The sequence below is a fragment of the Chaetodon auriga genome, chromosome 14, assembly GCF_051107435.1.
Source record: "Chaetodon auriga isolate fChaAug3 chromosome 14, fChaAug3.hap1, whole genome shotgun sequence".
NCBI lineage: Eukaryota > Metazoa > Chordata > Actinopteri > Chaetodontiformes > Chaetodontidae > Chaetodon > Chaetodon auriga.
Genome location: NC_135087.1, coordinates 12,741,917 through 12,767,193, shown reverse-complemented (window position 1 = coordinate 12,767,193; position 25,277 = coordinate 12,741,917). Strand labels below are relative to the sequence as shown.

The window sequence follows — 25,277 nt, the reverse complement described above, 5'->3', positions numbered from 1 at the left end:
CCTATGTGCAGAAATACATGATGCTGTCGTTTCCATGACAACATTAGCCTGGCTTAAGTCCTGCATTGAAGACACTGGGTGGGTCCGGCGGTGACAATAGAGGGCTAATAGCGGGGAAAACTGATATAAATGGTTCTCCTTGTATATCAGGACTGTAAAGCGAATGGTAAAGGACGCCTATATGGTGCCGAGGCCCGGTGGGTGGGCCCCTGGATGCTCATGTCTCTATGAGGAGAAAAATGAATCAAAAGATATCTGAGATACTGCGATTCTTCGCATTATTAGCTATTGTGTATTCTCATAAGATAAATGTATAAATGCAGATGCAGGCTGGAGGGAAGTGGCTGAGTGTCGGTGCGCATCTGTCATGACGCGTCAAACGGAGCGCATGGTGCTGGCCGCCGCTTACCTCATTTTCTCGTCTTTTATTCAGCCGGAGATGATGGCACTGATCAGGCTGATGAATAGGACCAACGGTCCGCTTATTGTTCTGTATACACAGTCTGGAAGGCTTGAATCAGCGTCCACCGTGTGTCCCTTGTGCGCGTCTGTAGAGCTCTTACTGGCTGACGATGAGTCGTGTTGCAGAGACGCTAGGCGAGAGCACGAGCGTTGTCTCCCATCCGCTTTGTGCTCCGTTGTCTCTGCTCTCCGCACGCGCTGCCGCTTATCCTTAAGTCCATGTTCAGCCGGGGCTCGTGCTCGGTAGAAGACGGTGAACGGTGGTCGTCGGCCGCCGCCTCCCTCATGCCATATTTTCTTCCCATTCGGAGTGTTTTGGTGAGGTGGAGAGATTTGGGGGAAAATGCTAATACTGCGTGCGAAGGAGGGGGGGCGGGGAGCCGGCTCGATGCTGCCCACCTGCGGCGAAGACGCACACATGCAGCCCACTGACGCCCCCCTACTCCACCCAGAGATTACCGGTATGCCTACCATTGTTCCTATATAGAATTTGGTGGTCTTTAGAATCCTTAAACGTGGTATTATGGTGTAGTTTCTTTAAGATGCACATAAAAGGTTTTTTTTTTAACCACTATTTGACCATTATAAAGAAATATAAACCTTACAAGACCATAAAAACGCATTATTACATAACACTTCCTGATGTAAAATCAAGAAACATACAGACAACAAAATTAAAGAAATAAAAAATAAAATGTCATAAAGTGGAAAACAGAAGACACGGCCTCATAGGAATTTCATGTTGCATTTACTTCCAGCCAAACGTAAATGTTCAATGGTACTCTGCAGCTCCAAGTGTTTAGTGGTAAGACAAATCATGTTACATTCACCCTGTAGTGTGGTGACTTTACATCACTGCTGTTAGAAGATTTCTTTTTTTTTTTTTCTGACAACTCCAACCATCAAAACAATACCAATATGCCTCATATTAGTGGCACCTCTGATCCTACTGAAACCTGCTGAACCCCAATCAAAGAAATCTGGTTTATTCATGCATGTGTGTAATATTGGCTCGCTGTTAACCATAGGATGAAGGTGCGTGACATACCACGTACAGTACAGTAGGCGTATGGACAGTACGCAGCTTGGAAGGTTGAAAGCAGACATCATTGGTTCATGAAAAGCTACAGTAAGTGCTAAATGGCAACTCGCTTGTTCTTTTGTGCGGGTAAATACACCTACTGTATGTTTATCAGGCTGAAGCAGTGAGTTATAGTAAAAAAACACCTGAAGAAGGTTCATTTCAGTTAAATATCTTGCCAGTGACTGATGGTGCACATCAGACATAAACAGTTACAGTGTAATGGTCTCACTCTCCCCCTTCAACTGATCAGATTGCAGTAAAATGCAGATAGATACAGATTTAAAAGGCTTCACATCACTGAAAAACCCCTTGATTTTCATTTTCCTCGCACGTCAAGGCGAAGAAAAGACACAACAACTCATTCCAAACCTCTGAAACAGCCTCAAATACTGTGTATTCACCCACATTTTTGCTCATGTTTCAAGTCTCTCTGTATATTTACACATCTGCTAAGACTAAGCAGGGATTTATTGTAGGGAAAAACTCAACGAAACTGAAACTGGCAGTGAAGGATTTGACTCATGATCAATAAATAATATAAAAGGTGCCTTTTTTAGAAGACCTGGAAGCACAAAAAAAAACAAAAAAACGGAGAACATGTTCAGATAATGTTGTGGAAAATGGTTAAAATTCTAACTCTGAATCCAGATGTCATAAAAATAATTTCTCCAGACTCCTTTTCCTCCACGGTATCCTCCTTGCTGTATTCAATCATTTTGTCCACCAAATCCAGCATTTGCCCAGACTGAATATGTAGTTTTCATACACGGTTAGTCAGTGCAAATACATCAATTATGGCTGGACGACAGTTGTATGTGTTTTTAACTGCGGTTCCTACGTCTCTGCATGTTTAGATGTGTTTAGGGCTCGTTCTGATATGTCAATGTTAATAACAGGGAAGAGTCCTGCTTCACTAGTGCTTTCCTGAGTTGTTAAATACAAAATAAAAGAAAGTTTAACAATTAGAAAATCACTATGTTCTTTCTTCCCGTACACAGTTTTTGTTCCAATGTTCTCCAAATCTCCAGCGTGATGATATTCAGTGGGGAACCTCCTCAGTCTGTTATCTCTGGCTGGAGTTTGCACAACACAAGAACAGTGAAAGCTAAACTGTACAAATGCAGTCAGAAAGTCAGAGCCTTTGGTTCTGTTTAGTTGGACTTGATCCGTTTGATTCGTTTTGTCTCATGTCATTGGTGAGTTGGCTACAGTACGTGAGAGAGAGAGAGAGTGAGAGAGAGAGAGAGAGAGAGAGAGAGAGAGAGAGAGAGAGAGAGAGAGAGAGAGAAATTTGTTTTGTACACGTAGTGTCAATAAAGAAAAGGAGAAATATTCAAGATTTTCAAATTTCAAGCAACCGCACATAACACCTCCAACAGTTCATCTCATTTGGGATCTGAGAGCAGATCAGGAATAGAAACCTCAGGTTCCTCTTCTGTCAATTCGCTTCAGTTCAGGCAGATCCACGTCTGTTTTTAGCATCTTGAGTTAATTTAAGTTTGGTTCGGTTCAGTTTAGTGCAGTTCAGTTCAGTTCAGTTCAGTTCAGTTCAGTTCAGTTCTCTTCAGCTGGGTCTCAGGCCCCCAGCAGCAGTAAGAAACCCACAGCATGTGTTTCTGTCTCGCTCCCTCAGACTATCCTCCACTGCATCACGCTCATGTCCTTCCCTCCGGTCGACACCAGGTAGCTGTCGTCGTACAGGAAGGTCACGTTGGTCACATGACTGCTGTGGCCGCCGTAAACATGGCTGGGAGCCTGGAAAGAAAACACAGATGACTAGCTTCGAAATCCTTTTGCCTTTTTAAAGTCTCCCTCTTAACATTACTGAGATGTGCATGTTGCATGACAGCATGCAGGGTCTTACCCTGAACTGTGAACAGGGGTATGAGAACAGATGGACCTTCCCGAAGTCATCTCCGGTAACCAGGAGGCTCTTATCATTGGTCCTGCAGACAGCGTTGATGTCAGTGCCGTCTGAGCCGTCGGGCCACAAGCCTGAGAAGCAGAGAAACGTCTACTGAATGAACATGAACACTGAAACACACACCTGGCGAGGCAGACGGAAGGAGCCTTCACTTACCAAACACCTGGAAGCCCAGAGTGCAGGTGCAGGTGGCCCACTCGATATCTCTGGTGGTCTCCACACTGACCACCTGTTTACACACCGATGGGATCCCTGAGAACACACACACAAACCAAACACACATGAATTAGTATCGTGGGTACTGCAACTTTAACAAAACAACCACCATGCCAGCGTTTGTATGTTGTGAGTCCATCGCACTCATGAGTCATTTTAACACATTTTTGTAACAAGTTCTCAGCACCGACAATCAGCTCTTATCAACTCAAGTTTGGATTCGAACGTGTGTCCACTGACAGTCAGTGTTTTAAATGAACTGCTATACAGGGACATATTGGTCGCACTTTATAATAAGGACACATCCTTCGGTAATTAACGCAGAACTCATGATTATTTCATGTGTGAATTAATGCTGTTAATGTATTATGAATTGCTGTTGCTCACCATTAAGAAATGATCAAGCTGCTCTGAATTTATTATGCTTTATTATTATGCAGCAACATGTAGGCAGCAACAGCACCATCTGACTACCAGTGTGATAAAAACAGCATCATATGTCTGTGATGACAGGAGCTGTCGTGCTTTCAGGGGGGCTGATCAGATGCAGGGGCTGAAATACCCTTTTTCTGTGTAACTGGAATCCAGCTCATTTGAAGGCATGTAAAATAATGTATGACTTAACAATATTGATTCGTTAAAGGCCCCAAAAACCTATTTTCTTAAATCATCTTTTGACTCTGAGTGATGGGGTCCTACATGAACACACAAGTGTCAGCACTGTTATCTTTTCTCATGAGAGATTTTCTGTGTTTGTGTTTTTTTTTTGTTTTTTTGTTCTTAATAATCTGAAGTGGGTGGGATTAGGTTGGAAATTATGCTGCTACCTCTGTCAATCAAATCTGATCAAACCACACACGCACACAGTCCTGATGACGTAATTATGAGGATTTTTTTAGTTACTCTTAAAAAATAAAGACTTTTCCAAATCATGAATATTAACTGTTTTTAGAGAGCTACTTAAGTTCTCAGCGGCTCACATCAACTCACACACACTAACTCTCAGTGGCTCGATCATTCCTGAGCGGTGAGCTACAGAAACGCCTGATACATGCCTGATTTGCTTTCTTTAAGCATTAGAGTCAAACATTAAGTTTCAATACTGAGCAGCAATCAGCTGATGCAGATATTCTGAGGGGCTGTCGAACTCCCACACATGTTTGCAAGATTTCCAACATCGTCTCATCTGTCACTCCACATAATCACAAACACACCAGACAAACAAAGACTGAGAGGATGAGAGCGGTCATACTTACAGTACAGGATCTCATAGTCCCCTGAATTTGACACCAGGTACTGGGAGTCCACTGACCAGTCCAGGTGGGTGATGAAGCTAGAGTGACCCTGACATATGACACAAAGGGACCCCGTCAAATGATTTATCTTTACAGACACATCCTATTCCTGGAGCAGAGGCAATCTGGTTCTTCAAGCACAAGGATAATCCGAAAAATGTGGATTTAATTTGATGCAGCAACCCTTAGTCATTATACACATGGCAATGTATGAGTCAGCTCGTCATTTATAATTTTACAGCTTCTTTATCAACACAAAGTGAGGACAGAGTGTACCGAGAAGAGGCCCAAATATAGAGCGGTGGAGGGAACTAAATATAAAGCAGATGCAGGGAGGAACTAAAAATAAAGGATGAGGAGGGGATTATAAATACAGGTGCTCACCGAGCACTTCCCCACTCGGCTGTACTTCCTCCCATTTTCAGCCACGGCGTAGATATAGATGTAGTTGTCGTGGGACCCGATGGCCAGGAAGTTGCCGTCTAAATAAAATAAAAGAAGACAGGAAAATTAATGGTTGTAAAATGAAACAAAATCTGTGCTGTGCTCTCGTAAAGCACTTAGAAATTCTGTGCTGCAAATTTTTTGAATAACAAAAGCAGACAGAGAAAAGAAGAATGTGCATGCTCAGAGGAGACACACTGTCAGCAGTTATCACCATACCTGGCCCATAGCTCATCACAGACAGCTGTTCATTCCCATCTGTGTGCACTGTGACCAGATCCTTAGAGTCAGTGTCCAGCACCAGCCACCTGCAGGATCAGGGACAGATGCAGGCAATGTAATAAGAACTACAATCTGCCTGAGAGGATGGTACCACTGACTGTTCTCTGTAACATTTCTGTCTGAAGCAGTCAGTTAAACACCACGTCTCTGCTGTATTTCTACTAAGTGTTTTTGCTGATAGTATCCCCCACCTGCCAGTCTGGGTTCCTATGGCAACCACAGCTCCAGACGGGTGGAAACCTGCTGATTGGGCAGCATCCTGCCAGACACAGGAAGAAGAGAATATTTAAAGTGAGCCTCCACTCAAAAATGTGCTTTCTTATTGTTACTTCACTTGGATGTTCGAGCTTCAGTGTGCAGAGTTTGACTAAAAGGCTGTTTCCACATTCATCTGCTGGAGGAGGGAGGTTTCTCTGTCCTCACCTTAAATCTGAACTTAAGACGTGCAGGTACAAGCAGGATTTTGTGACGTCACAACTAGTTTGGAAGCCAATCACAGTTGAGTATGAAACCTGCCAAACCTACCAAGTGCAATGTGCAAACCTGAAATCTAATGTGCACATACACTCAGACTGAGTATTTCGGGCAAGCAGGAGGCATCTTGAAAATCATTTGCATAGTCACGAATTTTGGATTTTTCAATGAAGGAGAAGAAAAAGATGTAATTTAAAGGAATTTTAATGAGGTCATTGAACTTATTGTGGCAGAGTGTTTTTATGTCATTAAACATGTCTGAAGTGGAAAATAATAAAAAATCAAAACTCTATCATGAACCAACTTCACACAGAACTGAAAGAATATGTGTAAATGTGCACATTTTAGTTGCTAAACATGCAGTTCCCTGACAAGTGTCCCTTGTCATCGTCTGCTGAGTGCTTTGTAATTCCCATGACTGACCCCAGGGGGCAGTGCTGACTAAACTTACCTCAATACTCTTGGTCCAGATGAGCTGATGGGAACTGGAGTCCCACAGGCACACCTGCCTGTCATAGCCACAGGTGAGGAACTGAGGCTTCCAGGGGTGAACAGCCAGACCCCACAGCTCATCAGTGTGACCCTGGAAAGGAGAGGAGAGTTTTTCTTCTGCTATAACATCACAACCTTTCAAATGTAAGCTTCATTTTGTCCAGTATACTTGGAAAACATCATTGTAGAGCTGCAACAATTAATGATTAGTCAATTAATGGGTGAACAGAAAATTAACCTGCAACCATTTGAGTAATCAATTCATTGTTTTACTGAAAAATTTTCTGGTTCCAGATACTCCAACTGAGGATTTTCTAAATTTCTCTGTGTTATTCCTTTGTAAACTTAATAATTGTGGGTTGTTAACTGTTGGTCAGACTAAACAAGCGTCATCTTGGACTCTGGGAGACTGATGGACCCCTTTCACTATTTTCTGACATTCTATAGACCAAACAATTCACCCATTTATCGATAAAAATAGTCGCTGGCTGCAGTCCTAGACAGTTGTACTAACGTGTCTATACATCTACCTGCGTAATAGGTATGAATTCTCCATCCAAACTGCCCTGCAAAACAAAGTGCTTGGTGGTCCCGATGAGCACAGTCTCCCCTCTGCCCTCCGCTATGGTCCGGATGGGACCAAACAACTCAGGCACCTGTGGAGAAAACGCAATAATGCTGTAAACCATCTGTTCACCTGGAATCTAACAGTTGCCAGAACAATCATCAGCTAATCTTTTACTGCATAATGTGGTCTCAAATAAGACATGAGCAACCCATAATTCATAACACCATGAATACCCATGAATCTCACTGAGAGCACAAACTCATCTTACCCTCTGTAATATTTATGACATGGTGCAGTATTCAGAACACATAGTCCACCGCCTAGGGCAGGAGAGTGATTTCTGGCTAATACAAGCAACCTACTTAAAAAGAATGAGCTGGATATGCAGCTTAACATTTTATTAAAACATTAGCAGAATGTGGTAATAGCAGATCAGATTATTTGGCTGCTGTAGAGCTCAACATTAAAAAACCCACACATTCGTATAACGAAATTATTTTTTAAAGTATAAATTTCTCTGCTGAACTTTGCTCACCTCCACCGTCTGTATCTGCTGGTAGCTGCTGTCCCAGGAGACGAGCCTGCGGTCCTTTCCTCCAGACACCAGCGTGCCGTTCCTCAGCATGGACAGAGCAAAGATGCTGCCCTCATGAGCTCCTTGGATGACGTGGCAGATACGATTAGTGCCTGCGTGACAGAGATGGGATGAGATGGATGAGGAGGTTCAGTCGGTCGGACATAAAGGTCGACTGCTCGAGGCGGGCTGATTAACAGACGGACAGACGGCTTTTCAGTGGATAACTCAGAGACAAAAAGAGAGTTTTTTAGGTTTTAATGTTTGTCTAAATGTTGGATTTTGTGGCACTAATGCAGCATGACCCGCTCCCATTGGACCTCTCTGTGTAAATTAAGTTTGAGGAAATCAATGAGTTGACGTGCCTTTTCCCCACACCAGGATGTTCCCGCTCGAGTCTCCTGTGATGGCGTCTCCATTTTCTGCAAAGGTCACACACAACACAAACTTGGGCTTCTCCTGCTTCTGCAAGAAACACAAGAACACACACAGTTTGTTTCATTTTATGATTTCCACTGTATCAAACTTTATTGCCTTGTGGTATTGATCTAACATGTGGGAAACAGTCTGGTGTCCTACCTCAAACAGGCCTTGCTTTTTGACCAGCACGCCTTTCTCCAGGTTCCAGAAATAGAGATGGGACTTGCCGCAGGTCACGATGATGTTGCAGTCTGTCGGGTGAAAGTCTGCAGCAAACACCGACTCGTTGGAGCACTGACCCGAAACACATAGAGCAACAAATGGAGAGTTGCTGATGTTACTTGTATCGTGGCAGGAGGTTATGTCTCAATTTGCCTATTTAACACACGTGCACACACATACCTTCACCTCAGCCAGTCTGTCCTCTCTCTGCCAGTCCCAGACGGAGAGCATGTGGTCGTTGGAGTCATCTACGACACACAGTGTGTTTCCTCCATTCTAACAAGACACAAACCCATGTTTATGTACTGACAAAACGGTACACCGGAGACAGAGAACAGTCAAAAACACGTCGGACATGACCTCAAACTATTTCTTAAGTGTTTCCTTACCGACTTGGAGAAAGCCAGGCAGACCAAGGCTCGGTCAAAGAAGCCCGTGCCCAGAACATGGAGCGTGTTGAGGCTGACAGAGTCCCACACACGGACATGAGGAGCCAGCTGCTGCCAGGAAACACACACACACACACACACACACACACACACACACACAGGAGAGGTGTATCATCAGTTTGAGTCAGTGAACACAGAGTGTTCAGCCTCTCAGCTGTGTAAACACAATTTCTTAAAGAAAACAGCAAACGTGCGACTCCTCACTCCAATAAATCAGTCACTGAAAGATGAAATGACAAAATATCAATCTCTCTCACTTACTTTCCCATCTGAGGAGGTGCCCGCCACCTGCCCGGTTGCTATGGTGATTTTGTCGGGGTGGACGGCCAGGCTGGTGAGGAGAAAGACGTGGAAACAGACATGAAACCAGTTAAAAGCCTTTCAACATCAAAAGGAGGACGTGAATAAAGATGAGCAATGTGCTCACAGAACATGAAAGGCTGCATTTGGTGAGTGAGGTTTTTAAAGCTGCGAATTCGACATTCACTGTAGCTGCCGCACGTCGCCTGTGCTAATGTGAGGGGGGAAATGAAACAGTTTAAGATAAACTCGTCCTCGTCTGGGTATGGCGGTGTAGCAACACTCGCAGCATGTGTAAAGCTCCGACATTTTGTCTTCAAAGGAGCAAGAATCAGCCTGTAATCCAGCCTTTTGATCTGTAATCCAAAGCGTTCATTAATAATCTGAACTTTGATTAACCCCAGAGCGTGATAACTTAATCACGGCTGTGTCTTTTTAAGGTTACCTTGCACTACACACTTCCTAACAGGCAGACTTAGTGCATACCTGTGCAGAAATGCCTGCATGCGAACACACACCTGAGTACACTTGTTTACCTGTTACCTTCCCTCATTGCAGTTATCCTGCAGCAGAAGACAAAGCACTGGCAAACTCTCAGTCCCTCCACCTTTGTTTGTATGTTTGTGCGCTTACAAGAGAACACGCTGTGACTAAACTGTGCTGCAGCCTGCGAGGACTGCAGAAATACTGTCGCATTATCAGCTCTAACAGGGAAGAGATGAAAGGTAGATGACAGGCGTGATGAGGGCTGCAGCCCACTGCATGTGGAAGCAGTCCCTCAGGTGAGTGTGTGTGTGTGTGTGTTTTGTAATCCCTGCATGTCTCTCACCATTTGATGTCATCCGTGTGTCCAGTGTAGTGTCTCTGCAGCTGCTCATCCACATTGAAGAGGACGACCACTGAGGCGATGAAATACACCGTTTCTCCAGTGGGCAACAGGTAAAGGTTGGAGCGGCAGTCTCGACCGCGGTAACCATAACTGGACATTCGAAAAGGTCAAGGACTGACACAGGACTAATATTCAAAGCAGACACAGCTTTGAGTGTTGGACAGTTTAAAGACAGCAGTGTGGGCTTTAGGAATTGCACCATCTTTGTACTGTTTTTCTGTGTCTTATAGTCCCAGAGATGAACTGACGAATCTATTTGCTTACATTCGAACCAGCAGGTGTAACGCTGTGAGACAATATTCACATTTATGCGCACATTAAATAACACAAAGGTCAGAAAGCACAGAAAGACTTTAAACTCCTCTATGCAACATGAAGTCATCAATCTACTGCGTGCATGTGTCCCATTTATTCTTATAACCTGTAATCTAGTTCATTCTGGGTTCAACATACAAAACATGCAGCCCACACATCTTTTTCTGTGTGTGTGTGTGTGTGTGCTTCATCAGATCTAATCTTTTCTCTCTCTTCCTTATGGCTTTTTCCCCTTTGGCTTTCTGTTAGACTGAACAACACACTGCATTCAGTCTTTCATCAACAAATGAAAGAAAGAGAGGCACCACAAAAGGAAACAAAGTAAAAATAAAAGAGCACAAGAGGAGCTGCTGACTGGTTGTGTCTCAGCCTTCCAGCTGCGAGCAGGTTATTTCCGACTGCAGGCTGCGGAGCGACGAGCCCGACTCTGACTGCAGCAGCCCTGCACGGTGAAAACGAACATCTGAACAGATCCACTCTGACAGGCAGGGAGAGGAAACGACACATTTGTCAGCTTCCTCTCTTCACTACATCACAGACCAATCTGGATTTACTCTCCTCAGAGGATTGCTTTTCAAAACTTTCCAAATCATGAGCAGGACTCTTTATTTCCTTGCGAAAAATTCCCAGTGCAAGAAAAAAAAAAGAAAAAAAAGAAAAACACACCCCAGTGAAAGGATACACCCAGTCCAGTTTGAGTTTGTTGCCGGGCAGGTCGGCTCTGGCCTCCAGGCAGTAGCCGTCCACCTGCTCTTTGGGCATGAACATGGTGATGGGACGACCCTTCAAGTACATTTTCACATAACCTTCCTCTGGAAAAAGCAACAGAAAGAATCAGTGAGGTACACGTGAGAAAATCCAGATGTGACTGGTGGAATTATGTCTGTTATTTTTTGGTGTTACATGTTTTAAATGACAGTATGCAGAAAGCACAGACATGACACTGAAGCACAGTAGTGTGTTATTATGATATGAATGACATGGGTGACAAATATGTGACAAGATAACTGGATAATGGAGAGATGTGATATGATGTTTAATTTCGCTATGAAAACGACTCAATTAAGGACAACAAATGACAGAATCTGCAACCACAAACAAATCAGCTTTTTAACTGACTTTATTAGCCATTTCAAAAACATTCGTCTGACAACAAAGAGCGCAAAATGAACTGCAAACACTTTAAAAACCCATAAATATTCAGTTCACAGCAGAGGTTAACCAACATGAACTGCAGACACAAGCAGAGCAATGGAAATGTTATGGGAGAAAAAAACAAAACAAAACAAAAAACAGACCCAAGCTTAGAAAAGCAGATAATGAGAAATCCTCATCAATTGAAAGAAATCATGCAGAAAACATTACGGGAACAAAAACAAACAAAATGAACCATTTCAGTCCACAAATGTTTTTCTAAATCTCATTAGAAGAAAATACTCTAAGATATAAAACAAGCTCCAAATCTCACCCATAAGTCGTTATAATATAACAGACTTGGGACTTGTCTTATCTTTTAGCTTTTCATTAGGTGACGCTAAAAAACCTGCAATCTCTCTGCAACGTCTCTGGTATGAGAGGACATGTGGTGCTTTTAAATGGTACAGATCTGATATAAAACCATGACTTTGGCTCCGTACTGAGTGGCTCTGACATATTAAAGCTTGATAACTGAAATAAACACTTATATGTAGAGAAGTGAGTGTTGCTATTTCCAGACTTAGCTAGTAACAAATCTGGAAGTACTGGCTCGGAGACTTGATGGGGCTGCGATAACTGGGAGTGTCGAGGGGCGAGTACGATGACAAACTCCCTGACTTTCTCAGCTGGAGGCTAAAACTCGGGGTCTTTCTGACCGGTGGCACCTTGGGGGCGCCGCCCTTTCTGGCCATGCCGGCCTTGCTGCTTTCTGAGGTTTGTCGGGGGTGGGTGGCTGAACGGGCCGTTACAGCCGAAGCCGCGGGGCTGCCGCCGGTCCCCGTCCGTTTGGCAGAGCGGCTGAGGTAAATCTGTACTGTGACTATAACGTAGATGGGGGACAAGAGCAGAGGAGCCGATGATGGAGAGGGGTGGACGAGGTAGTCGGGGCCGGTTGGGTGGAGGGGGCCAAACAGGGACAAGATGGGCGAAGAAAAGGGTGGAGGAGGTCGGTAGAATAAGTTAGACAGAGTAATGGCTGCTTTTTGGTGTCACATGTAGTAAAAAGCATCATGAAACTGGCAAAACACAAACTATCAAAGGAAACTAGAACCACCAGCGTGTCGAGAGCTTTCATCAAACACTGGGATCTTATTTCGAAGAAGTAGTTATTGAGAAGTCTGGAGTCATTAAATAGTTTTTTTCACTCTTCCTGGGGGTCAGAATCCATGTGAGGGGCCACAGGATTAACGTGAGGGCCGCGAGATGATTAATGTGGCAGGAGGGAGGAACAGGAAATTTACACTGAAATTTACTGAAGATTCTTTATTCTGGGATTGTTTTATTTCACAGGTCTGTCATTTCTGAGAAGCTTCCTGGAAAGAGTATTAATATCTTCCAATTAATCAAAGTATAACTCATGGCTAGTCTAACTTCATCAAATGTACAAGCAAAAATGTGAAATGTGTCTACTGGCAGTATGCCATCCAACATATCTGGAAAATAAAGTATATAATAAAATATTTATAGTCTTTGTTTGAATGGAAAATTCACATTTTCCCTTCAATCGACGCCAAATTACCTTGTTCTCAACAGGAAACCACTTAGAAGGTTATCAACTTTTTCCTTCTGAAATACTGCATAGCATTACCTCTTCAGCCTCTAATGATTATTCAGATGAAACAAACTGTGATTTAACTGCTCTCAGCACAGACTGTAGGTGTACTTCATGCATCCTATGACGAGGGGATGCAAGCTTCTGCTTCAATTTAAGGGGTCACAGATCAAAACTGTTGAGAAGTACTGGTCTAGATGCTTTCAAGGGTACAAGATGGCGGTTTAAAGAATGAATATCCTCTAACTAACTGGGTAAACAGCAACATGTCTGTGAGGAAATGAGCTTTAACTCCAGCCTTTTTAAAATTCTCAGCAGCAGCTTTGTGAATACTTTCCTGAAGGGGGCTACACACCAACAGAGGACACTTCGAGCAAACTACAAGCAGTAAAATCAAACAGACTTCAATAGGAACTACCCCCCAAAGAAAGAGCCAGAATGTGTTTGTGATGCAAATATTCATTTTGAGCGCAGGAAGACAACAAGAGCAGCAGCAGAATCTACTGGCTCTCAACCGCAGCGAGGAATCTCAGAAAAGGGGGATTTAAGTGTTCGCAGAAAAACTCAAAGCAACTGCGAGGAAGCGCGTGTCAGAAATCTTTGTGTTGTTACTATGGTGACAGAGACTAAATGCCTAAGAGCAAAAAGTGAGGCTGTGAGCAAACGCACACGCGCACGCACGTTTGGGTGGAGCAGCAGCTTCATCCGCAGTAAAACAACAAGTGTGGAGATGCACACGTGAACTGCAAACACTGCAATCACACTCTGACACAGCTCTCAGTGGAGGTTAGGGAAAGATGTGTGTGTGTTAGTCTAAAACACACACACACACACACACACACACACACACACACTTTGGCAACCCACTCTTGCCCCTGTCTGATAGCTCCCTGATCATTGCACAAAGAGGAGTCTCTAAAATTTCAGAATATTTAGGTAGAAAAATCCAAACAGGATATGAGTTAAAACTACAAAATAAAAGAGCTGGTTTTATCCTTTACATGTAAGACAAATCATCTGCAGTGTCCAGAGAGCTGTGTAGGCTGGGGGCTTTATGGGAGGAGGGGTAGGGGTGGGGGCCTACCTTTGCAGTGGGTCACACGTCGCATCCCTTGTAAAGGTCACAGAGAGAGACACAAGCACCAGGTGAGGGGTGACATGGCTTCCTCACTTCCTGCTCTGTCCTAATATGAGTGCACTTCCTGTTTCCTGCTGTTAAGGAGCAGCAGCCTCTGTGTCCGTCTCCTCCGCCAGCTCTTAATGAATCAGTGCTCATTTCCTGGGTGATGGTGTCCCACCCTCTGTTCCTTTGTGGTGAGCGAATTAATTTTTTTTTTTTTTTTGCATTTTATTTGGACGGCTATAAAGCAAGACACTCTTGTTTCTATATATTTATAATGTAAAAGTAAAAGAAAGCAAACACATGTGCTTGCACTGGCCTGCAGCACAGTTTGTTGTATCAAATGAACCACTTCACATGTAATCACTTCATGTCTTGCAGGTAAGCATTATATTGGCAGAATTTACTGTTGCAATTATCATTTGTATTGGTTAAGTGTCAGCCAGTGGCACTTTATGTCCACAGCACCGCCCTGATTGTGCCGCTTTGCAGGAGATTATTTGTTTGTAATTAATTCAAATGTCCAATAAGTGGTGTACAGTGGTAATAATTAACCCTGTGGCTCACTTTTTCCTAATAGTCAGCATCAACCTGGGAGATATTTAGAAAGCATTAACAGGCTTTCACAGCCACACGATGATACGTGATTAATTACTGTGGATACTGAGTGCATTAACATTTCTACTTCGTAATCTGATGGTTTGCAACTATATAAAGAAAATGGTCCATTTTAAATATATGTGGATCATATTAAACTAAAAAAAATACTAAAGGGAGTTTGTGAGGATGGAGACTAAACTGAAGCAAGCTGGATCCAGGTGTGTGAACCAAATGAAGAACAGCAGCTCAATTTACTAAGAAATCAATAGTGTGCTGGAGATGGAAATTCTGATCAATACTCATTTCATTTCATATTCAGCTCCATTGTCTTGGGTGTTTCCTGCTTTTTGTTAAGGGAATAAACTGCGAGATGGTTGTCTAGTCTTGTGCACAATTCTGGAAACACTATAAACTCAACATTTAGTGCGGCTCATCCTGAGCTTCTTTTAGCAGTTAATTCTTCCCTTTGTAAATCTCCTGTCTTACAAATACTACATAAACTACGATGTTGCAGGTTGCTGTGTTTAGATAAAGACAGCTATCACAACTTAAAGGGAAATTGTGGCATTTTTCAACATGCACTTTTTTCTCATTGCATTAACCATTATGTCTATGGGTAATGCTAACTTTGCACCTGCCTCATTGTAGAGATGTGAGAATTGTGGAGTCCAAAAAAACTTTACATAATTTCACACATTGGGCTAGTTTGTAGCTACAATAGTTGATGCATGGCTCTACTTTCTGCATGTACTTTCTGTCACTCCACGTCTCCTCAGTCTTCAGGTAGTGATTCACCATTAACTAGTTACTCATTAGCACGTAGCATATTGGCTCTTTATTAGTCATTATAATGCACTCATTTATGCCTAATTCTACAGTTGTTGAATACGGTAATGCAGACTAAGGCATAAATAAGTGCTTTATAAAGAGCCAATATGCTAATGTGCATGCTAATAAGCAACTAGTTAATGGTGAATATGTGTTCTTTAATATAAGGTGTTGTAGAACTTATTAAAAAGAAAAGCTGAATGAAAGTGTGGTCGTGAAGATGCAGTAATGGATGAAATGGACCGGTAACGTGTGGATGAATGGATCATGGAAAGGATGAATGTTTGACACTGATATTTAAGACACAACATCACGTAGAGAAGCCCTCAGTGGTCCTCTGTGTGCAGAAAACAGTTCAAGGCACTGACTCAAATTATAGCTGATTCATTCCTGTCTTGTTTCAGGATCACACAATAGACAGAAATGCAGAGATGCATTGACCTCTTACTGACACAGGGAGCCACTGAGCACCTGGAGTGAAACGGCTCTCGTGGGTCGTATCATTGCATAAAACTATCACAGCTGTCGAGCTATGAAAGAGCCTCTCGGTCTTACCTGCATTGAACACTGGATCCCTCTGTTTGCTGCAAAGTAAATGAGTAAACAGATAGTTGTCATTCAGCATCCCACCTCCAGATAAACCATTGATTGAAAGTGCTTTATGAGGAGATCAGTGTGTGTTTTCTGGTGGATAAATCTGATCATAACACAAACAGCCTCCTGCCTTGTGTGGACAGAAAGCATCACTGACTGTGAAGATGAACGTGTGAGCTGCTGAAGCTCGTTTTAACATGATGTTACCTGTCACTTCTCTTGCCGCTGGAATTGCTGCCGGTGGATCCGGCACGAGTTCGGTTGCCCTTGGAGTCGCCCGAATCTTTCCGCGTAAGAGTTCCCACATGTTCGTTTGAGTTGGCTCTCCTCACAGTGCTGTAGTGAGGAGGAAGGTGGACAGAGGCAGAAAGAGAGACCAGAGAGGGGAGGGGAAGGCGCAAGAAATGGGTCATAAAATTACCTGACGCTGCTTTTCCAAAAAAGTTTTCATCCAGGAAACAGCTTTTGAAAGCACGTACAGGAAAGCTGTATCTATTTCATTATTCAGCTCAGATCTGCGTCAACATTTTCTTAAAAAAATGTGACCCTATTCAACAGTGTCAGAGAGAATTTGCACCAAAGCAAAAGAGAAATAAAGAAACATGGACATTTGTTGTTTCCTCACGCGCTCTATTTCCTCCACTCTGGTGATCATAACATCAGTACAGACCTGTGCAAATCTGCATATTAGTGGTGCAGACAGCCTGCCTATTCACAACAAAGAAAGGGCTCCATCAGCAATCCATTGGCCAGCAGGGCCAGTCACCTAATCCACCCTATGGGAGAAAAGTCCATTCAAATCCTAAAACTGGCTGGTGGCCGTTATCCCTTCTGGAGAGCTGGTGTGTGTTTGTGCAGTAAAGAGCAGAATAGAATAGAAAGAAGAGAGAGAGAGAGAGAGAGAAGCTGTTGTTTGCTGTGTTATCCCACGAGGAATTGTAGTAATTGGGCCACAGGGCATTGGGGAAGGCTGTTGTGTGTATGCCAACACTGACGGGATTGTGACCAATCTGCAGTTTAAACTAATCCCAGACACAGTCGGTAAACAACACGTGAACATTGAATATTAGTTCCAATCATGTGACGTGGTGAGTGATTCAACAGCATGGTTAGCATGGGTCAGTGCTGTGATGCAGCCATGATGTTATATAGTGAGCAGTATACTGTAACTTCCTCTCACCTGAGGGGCAGGTAATGAATTCTGGTAGCGCGAGACAGAGAAGACAAACTGGAAAGACTGGTGGGACATCACATTGTAGGTGGACGGGACATAAACAGGATATAACATCATAGTTGGGAAGGACACGTTATCACAGAGAGAGATAATACAGAGAACAAGAACGAGCAAGACAGGAGAGATGGCAAAGACAGACAAGAGGAGGATAAACAAAGAGGACGACTGACGACTCAAGTCTCAAAGAATAAAGCTGAAATCCTGCCAGATTACAGAATTAAATCTCTTTTTTGTATCTGCTGCAATGAAGATGCCCTTCAAACTCTAAACACACTGAGTAAAACTTCAAACCTCTCATTCATCACAGCCGGAAGGAAACTCATTCATTAGCTTCACTTATATACAAGTAACCACTAACTTCATGTGTGATTTGTTTTTTCTGGGAATTCCAGGGTTTAAAACACCCAGGAGGGAATTAAAAGCTCATATAGAGTGTTTTTTTATTGGCTCCTTCCAGTATTTCTCACACTCAATTTAAACTTGTCAACTTATAGGCCAATGAATACATGAGACGCCACAAGAATTTGGTCTTTTCAGATAAATCTATATTCAGAGATCTTTATTTCTGAGGGGGTTGCATTGGGGAGGACTCGGCCTCTGAAATCCTGGATCGAGCAGAAGCTCAAAGAGTCAGTTAAGCCTAAAACTGCTCAGAGAAACACAAGCAAACTCCAACAAGGAAACACACGGGACCAAATCTCATTTCCTCATTCTGCTTACATTTCAGTCTGCAGAGCCTTTTCTTTGCTGTCCTCTCCAGTGAACCTCGGGGTGAGAGTCAGCTGGCATTAAAAGTATCAGCTCTCAGTATCGGAAAACATCCCCGACGCAGAAATAAAAGTACACACATGGAAAATCAAAGAAACAACGCCACGGGGGAGTTCACAGCTGTTTGGACTGGAGCTGGTCTCTGCTGTGAGCTGAGCTTCATCTGATTATGGTAATGTCATCCAGAGATGGGAAAAGGCTATTGTTCCCCTGACAGACAAGACTGATAACCTGTGCTCCACAAGCATGTATAAACACACACAAAAACCACACACACACACACACACACACACACACACACACACACACACACACCAGAGAGGCAGAGAGGGTGATGACTGTTTCTCTGTTTATCTGCAATGTTTAATGTCAAGCCGCTTAATTTGGCTGATAAAAAGGCAGAAATGTGACGATTTATGGCCGAAATGAGGCGATGTGGCACAGACAGGCAGTGACAAAAAATGTCTCGAGACAAATTAACTGTCTGGAAAGAAAGACGTGATGCTGGCAAGACCTCACAACCTGGCCTACATGTAGCGCATATTAGGATTTAACAAGAGGTTTTATAAGAGTATTAACAAGGCACAAAGGCTCACTAAAGAAGCACTAAAAATCACTGAATTTGACATAAAACACAAAACACGTATATCTCCTTTGGAACACGTCAATAGCTCCCCACCTCCTTGAAAGTCTAAATAATGCAGTAGATACCTCTTGTTGGCTGGTGTGCTGGTGTCCTTCCTGGATCCAGATCCAGATGGGGAGGGCAGAGTCCCGCTGCCTTTCTTTGGTAGGATGGTCCCGTTGTTTACTGTGGGCCTTAAGGGCAGGGTGGCAATCATTGGCCTGGCTGGAAGAAAGGAACAACAACAGGCCATGTTACAGTAGCATGTGAGAGTGAGAGGAAAACTGCATTGTCACTGTGTATAGAATTATCTCTTATTATCTATTGTGCTAATGTGCTTAACATTAGTGTTCTTACTGCTCCTGCAGTTCGTTGGTCATTTCAGTCAGTACTGGGAGCAAATATGGTTTGTAATTTTGATATATAGTGTATCAATTATTATTTTAGCCTTAAACACAACAAATATAAAATACTCCCTCTGCATCAGTGAGGGTTTAAAGAGATATGAAATCATTTCACAGTGTAATATATCATAAGAATAAAACTAGGGGCAGCACAAAGACTCTTAAATGTAATTCAAATATGAGTTATCTTAATTTAAGGTTTTTTAATCTCATTTCAATGAAAATATTGTTGTGTTCAGTCACTTTTCCATACAGATGATATATTCTTGCAAATAATTAGCAGGATGTGGTTCATGCACACACACACACACACACACACACACACACACACACACACACACACACACACACACACACACACACACACACGCCAGTCAGGTCGGCCCAGAATAACAAATCCAAGCTGCAGCTTTATCTGCAGTGATAAATATTTAATGGACCCTTTTCATCCGGCAGACACGCACACTCACACACACATGCAAGCAAACACACTCAGGCACACACACACACATACATGCATGCACAATCAGGCCTACACACACATTTCTCTGTTATCTTTCATGTAGTAATTACACAGCAGGGGCAAACTGAGGTTGTAATTTTGTTAGCATGTTAAAGAAGATGAATGTGTTTGTGTGTGTGCGTGGCTGTACATGTGCAGGCTGTGTGCGTCGGTTAAGCTTTGTGAAGCAGATCATTGGACTTCAGTATAGGGAAGCAGGCTGCTGTCTCCCTGCAGCTAAAAGTGGGGAACAATAAGGGAAAGCAGCTCAGAGTCTGAGTCATCCTCCAGATCCCAAATCAAACTGAAACTTCATCCGTCCACAGTCACTCCGGAGACCGAAACTGGCAGCAGCTCAGAATCATAATCTGTTTCTGCTTCATCATTCAAGTGCACATTTGAGGACATAAAATGGCACAAAGTGCGGCTGATTTCACATGCAGACCTCATCAGCCTCTCGGGTGAAGATGCTATTAAGGACACAGATTGTATCAAACAGACTTCAGCTGAAAATCCACACATGCAGTACTGTTACACAACAAAAACAGCAAAGAGTATCATCAATGACTCTGGAAAGGTCTATTTCCTTCATTTCTCACCGTGACTTCACAGCTGAGATCATGCTGCACTCAGCTGTGTGAGATCACGTGGAGAGAGCGATAGCAGAGGTTGTGCATTATGAGTTATGTGTTGGCAGCTATGCCTTTTACTTCTGGTGGAACCTGTTTGTAGCTGAATTTGATTCTGGACCATTGCAGCTGAACTCAGACAGTGTCAGAGAGGTGTTGTTCCAACTATAACTTAAAGGAATAGTTTGCATTTCAGGAAATATGGTTGTTCACTTTCTAACTGAGAAGCAGGCTTCCTCCCAAACTGTTGAACTAGTCCTTCACTGTAACTTCTGCAACTGATGCTGTACTTACTTCTTATTTTGTCCATGTCCAGTTGGAATAAAACACATAACAGCTCTTCTTTTTTATAATAGGGAAAAGAGTTTTTTGGGGAAATTGTCCTTTAACACAAAGACTGCATACACACGTGCAAACACAAAACATGTATTTAGCAGCTTATTCTCACTAAGCTGTGACAGTCCATTGATAACTTAAAAGAATCAGTGAGTCCTTGGACCCATAAACATTAAAAAGGCATGTTGTGTGTGCATACTGCAGAGACAAATGTCCCCTGTTTAATAATAAATCCATTTCTATCTTTAGACTCAAATCACAGTGCAGTGACCTCAGGCAGTGCAGTACTGACAGTAACTGTGGGCTTCCTAGTGAAATACTATATAATACTACATAATACCAGCAGGCAGTGACTGAAATGTGCTTTTTGTAAACACCAGGCCCGGTTAGTGCCGCCAGACTTCACAGTCAGCCTACCTGGCTTCCCAACATTGCTGTCTGCTGAGGGAGACTTTCTCATCAAAGCAGGGTCTATACACATAACGTACAAGACGTTTAACAACACAGCACAGTCCAGGAGAAGAGAGGACAGGAGGGAGAGGAAGAGGAGATCAACTGGTCAGAGGAAGGAAATAAGATGGATTTGGAGGAGGCATCATCAGGAAGGAGAGAGGACAAAGTGGAAAAGAAGCAGGAGGCCTCTAAACCCCGATGATCGTGTTGCTCAACAATCCGAGAAGAAGCGACTGAAGAAACCCTTGAAAAAACATGCTTACAGTATACATGCATGTTACCTTTGGTGGGTCCTCTGCGGGACCCCATGGCCTGCTGCTCCTCAGACACATTGAGGCGGCGCACCACATCGGCCAGAGCAGACTTCAGCAGCTGAATCTCATCCTCCTGCATCTGGACCCTCTGCTCCAGGGAGGCGATGCGGTCGGTCACCTCCATACTGCTGGCTGCTGACGCGCTGTCATCTGAGGAAACACAGGGAGCTCGAGTCAGAGATGTGGAAAACATCACAGCGCTAACGTATTAGGGCAAATACTACCCTTATATATAACACCAAAATGAGTTAGTGCTGTCCACCATCCAATGTAACAGCAGATAACTGTTTTTGTTTACAGCAGGACGAGTTCATGTCAGTGTGTTCCATATGAAGCTGCAGCCTGACGATGGTTAGCTTAGCTTAGCATAAAGACTAGAAAGAGGGGGAAACTGCTAGCTTGGCTCTGTCCAAAAGTTACAAAATGAGGACATTTTAATGTAGAAATGTTACATATTACTTTTAATTCATGCAGATGGGGAGAAAAAGAGAGGATAGAAAACATTAGCACAGAGCCGGGGATGAAATGCAAACATCAAACTCCTTTCAGACCAGAGGCTCACTTTAGTGCTTTCATACTTTCAGACTCTTTGCCTGCGAAAGCGTTCGCCTCGTGTGACTCAAAGAGCTCGCCGCCTCTCAATCGAAACCTTTTATTCATGAGCCCGTTTTTAATGTCTCTCTGTTCTTTTGAGTTTAAACTAACTTAACACATTAGTCTCACCCCTCCACCTGACACCCTGATAGAGGCCAAGCACTGGCCACCGGGGTCCACTTCATTAACGATAACACATGCACACACACACACACACACACGCAGGGTCTCCTCCATTAAGACTTTGATGTCACAGTGGCTTGATAAAATATTAATGTAAATCACTGCTGTGTTTTCCCTGCAGACTTGCAATAACAGTCTGATGCATTATGCATTAGAGAGCAGGCATCTGGTGATTAGACAGATCTGCAGTCTGTGTTCCTTCTGTGAATCTGAGCTGCCTGGTAACATTATGGAAATCTGGGGAAGCTCTTGACTTCTGTAAATAACATTCTCACACAATCGACAACAACAGTGTCTTAAACATATTGAAATGTGTGTAATGTGTCTGGATTCAGTCAGACTGGTGAAAGCAAAGTGAGGTGATGAGCCTCTGAGTCGGTTAAATAAACAAAAAAATGCTCAGGGGATCGAGGACATCCATGATTAGAGCCTCTGCTCAAATATTTGCCAGTAGATAAAAAGATCCTTGCAGTGAACGGAATTTTTATTCCATAAAAATAAATTCTTTAGCAAAATTCTTCATCGCTGCAAAAAAGTCATGTGAAAATTGCCAAAAATTTAGCATGTTCACATAGAAAATGCACTTAAACCACGATAAGCAGACAGATTTGTTTCTTGATGTGTAAAGAAATATTGGAATAACGTGTGTGATGAGAAGGCCATCACACTTGTTTAAAACGTTTTGTATGCATCACAATAAGCATCCAGAAGCATATAATCCCATACGGTCCAATGATGTCAATTTAATTTAATTGGCAGAACGCACTGGAGAAGCAATTTCACAGATTTGTTTTTGAGTAGTGGACAAATTCTATTCATGAGCTGGTTGTGAATTGTTTAAGTCGGGGACACCCTCGATGAGACCACATGGTAAATTGGTGTGTTAGGCAGATGAGACACTTGCTGATTGTAGCAGAAAATGGAAATCTGAACAGATTCAGAATGGCTGAATCAGCCAGTTCACAATGAAACAAACCAGCTACACACACACACACACACACACACACACACACACACACACACACACACACACACACAAAAGTATCCTCCAGTGTCCTGTTTAATGTTGCAGGAAGCCCTTTAGTAGCTGTATTTCCGTCTACCTGTCGAGTGAATTTGAAGCAAACTTTTGAAATATCGCTAAAAAAAGAACGAAGAAAGAAAGAAAATGCGAATTCTGAGTGTTTCCATCAGCTGGTTTGGAGCGAATAAACTAGGCTACCCAAAGCATAGTTTTGTCAGAAGGTGGCGGTGTAGGCTATGTACGCACAGTTAGGGTAATAAACAGAAGTGGAGGTCGCGAACCAGAAACAAAAACAGCTGTTTGCCAACCTGGAATAAATCTCAATGAAGAAAAAGAAGAAGAAGAAGAAGAAGAAGCAGGCCATCTATCACAGAAAAATGGGGGGAGGTCATCAGGATTTTTTTCATGTGTCATGGAAATATCTGTGAAGACGCCAACAGCGGAATCAGTTTCTTCTTCTTCTCTTGGAGCGGTAACAGCTGATAAGTAATGTCAATTAAATGCTCGCTACGTCAGAATTCATCCTGAGAGGATATTTTAACTTCCCATTATTCACATCAACCCTCTTACAAAAGGCAATAACCGCCTCAAGTCAGCATTTTTGTGAAAATTGAGGATGTTTTTTAAAAATCTTCCGTTTCCATCAACCTTTTCTAAAGCGATCCTTCAAAATGCACATAAAATTACATAGATGGAAACACAGCTAGCCACTGTCCCAGCCATTACTGCTGTTTTGTGATAAATACACACATAGATTTCGCTGAAAACACTGCTTCATGTTGACCATGCACCGGCCCACCTGCCGAGACTCCATAATGAAAACTCCCCATCTGGAGAAATGGAGTCAGATGAAAACTGCAGGTGCACAGTCTAATACATTACACTCCCAGCAGTGAAATACAATGAAAAACATGTCTGCTTTAGTCCATACGCGCGTACATTTACTGAGACAGATTTCTACTCAAAGGAAATGTTTTCTTCTTTCATAACACAAACGAAGGAAGCCTCTTCCAGAGATAAAACTATATCTTAATAACTCTCTGCTCACCTGAGACACTGTCTTTGAAGCAGTCCTTGTTCATATTCACATGTCACAGGGTGGATATCCCGAGATAAAGCTTCTATTATCTGTTCAGCATCTGTTGTGGGTCTGCTCTCAACACTGACACAATGACAGCATGATACCATCAGTCGTTGAGGTACAATGACTGGCTGTCATGGCCGTGATTCTCTGGCTTTGCGCTAACATCCTCCGTCTGTCACCCCGCTCCCTGGTTAAAACCTCAGGGGCAAGTTAACGCCCAGCAACACGTTCACAGGCGGCACGGAAATCAGAAGAGGTCAGTGGAGCTGAAGTGTGGTGTTTGTTTTTATACAGCGGCATGTATGCTGGCACTGTGTGGCTAAATTTGTGTGATGTGACAGCATTCTCTGGGGCTCAGGTCACATGATTTCTGTCCACAGAGTCTGAATCAGTGAGATGTCAATCTTCATTTCACAACAAATCCATCCCCACATACACCCCAGCAGTATTGTTTCTCTTTCATCCCCACAAAAGCAGATCATTACACCCCAACAACCTCCTCTCGCTCCAGTGCACCGTTCACACCTGTCAGCCGGCTGCTTAAATTACTTCATTTCTGTCAGTCTGCTCCGTCAGAGCTTCTCCCTCACTGTCTTTTTCTGTGCCTGTTTCATTATCTGGTCAATATGTGGCTGGGGTCACAAATCCAAGACAGATCTCTGAGCCTATCTATCTGCTCGCCTTAATATAATGTGACACGCTGCTCCCTATTACCTTCCTCTGCCAGGCGATGTCATTCTGGCTGGACCACCTGCCTGCTTAAGTGCTTGTCCATCACTTGAGCCACAGGGACTCATTGAAGGGCAAATAAAAAAACAGGCACTCT

General features: G+C 43.1%; 2 protein-coding genes across 9 annotated transcripts in view; both read right to left on the bottom strand.

Annotated features, from left to right (window-relative positions):
* The window catches only part of evla (Enah/Vasp-like a), a 36,211-nt gene extending 35,385 nt beyond the window's left edge, over nucleotides 1-826 (bottom strand). The window contains exon 1 of the mRNA XM_076749545.1: nucleotides 410-826. Coding sequence (XP_076605660.1) covers nucleotides 410-414 — 5 coding nt within the window. The 5' untranslated portion in view covers nucleotides 415-826. The remainder of the gene's footprint in view (nucleotides 1-409) is intronic.
* A 361-nt stretch (nucleotides 827-1,187) lies between these two features.
* Nucleotides 1,188-25,277, bottom strand: part of eml1 (EMAP like 1) — a 39,764-nt gene continuing 15,674 nt past the window's right edge. The window contains exons 1-24 of one of the 8 annotated variants that reach the window (XM_076748115.1): nucleotides 24,416-24,504; nucleotides 21,534-21,716; nucleotides 19,015-19,153; nucleotides 17,482-17,538; nucleotides 16,509-16,637; nucleotides 16,263-16,291; nucleotides 14,244-14,270; nucleotides 11,093-11,222; nucleotides 10,036-10,185; nucleotides 9,168-9,237; nucleotides 8,847-8,957; nucleotides 8,638-8,733; nucleotides 8,395-8,529; nucleotides 8,181-8,280; nucleotides 7,777-7,928; nucleotides 7,204-7,329; nucleotides 6,633-6,764; nucleotides 5,899-5,966; nucleotides 5,645-5,733; nucleotides 5,366-5,463; nucleotides 4,943-5,030; nucleotides 3,627-3,722; nucleotides 3,411-3,541; nucleotides 1,188-3,301 (exon numbers count right to left, since the gene is read on the bottom strand). In XM_076748115.1, the coding sequence (XP_076604230.1) occupies nucleotides 3,176-3,301; nucleotides 3,411-3,541; nucleotides 3,627-3,722; nucleotides 4,943-5,030; nucleotides 5,366-5,463; nucleotides 5,645-5,733; nucleotides 5,899-5,966; nucleotides 6,633-6,764; nucleotides 7,204-7,329; nucleotides 7,777-7,928; nucleotides 8,181-8,280; nucleotides 8,395-8,529; nucleotides 8,638-8,733; nucleotides 8,847-8,957; nucleotides 9,168-9,237; nucleotides 10,036-10,185; nucleotides 11,093-11,222; nucleotides 14,244-14,270; nucleotides 16,263-16,291; nucleotides 16,509-16,637; nucleotides 17,482-17,538; nucleotides 19,015-19,153; nucleotides 21,534-21,716; nucleotides 24,416-24,449 (2,496 nt within the window). In that variant the 5' untranslated portion in view covers nucleotides 24,450-24,504 and the 3' untranslated portion in view covers nucleotides 1,188-3,175. Of the gene's footprint in view, nucleotides 3,302-3,410; nucleotides 3,542-3,626; nucleotides 3,723-4,942; nucleotides 5,031-5,365; nucleotides 5,464-5,644; nucleotides 5,734-5,898; nucleotides 5,967-6,632; nucleotides 6,765-7,203; nucleotides 7,330-7,776; nucleotides 7,929-8,180; nucleotides 8,281-8,394; nucleotides 8,530-8,637; nucleotides 8,734-8,846; nucleotides 8,958-9,167; nucleotides 9,238-10,035; nucleotides 10,186-11,092; nucleotides 11,223-14,243; nucleotides 14,271-16,262; nucleotides 16,292-16,508; nucleotides 16,638-17,481; nucleotides 17,539-19,014; nucleotides 19,154-21,533; nucleotides 21,717-24,415; nucleotides 24,505-25,277 lie in introns of those variants that run through there. The other 7 variants (XM_076748111.1, XM_076748112.1, XM_076748116.1 and 4 more) reach the window with 7 other exon arrangements.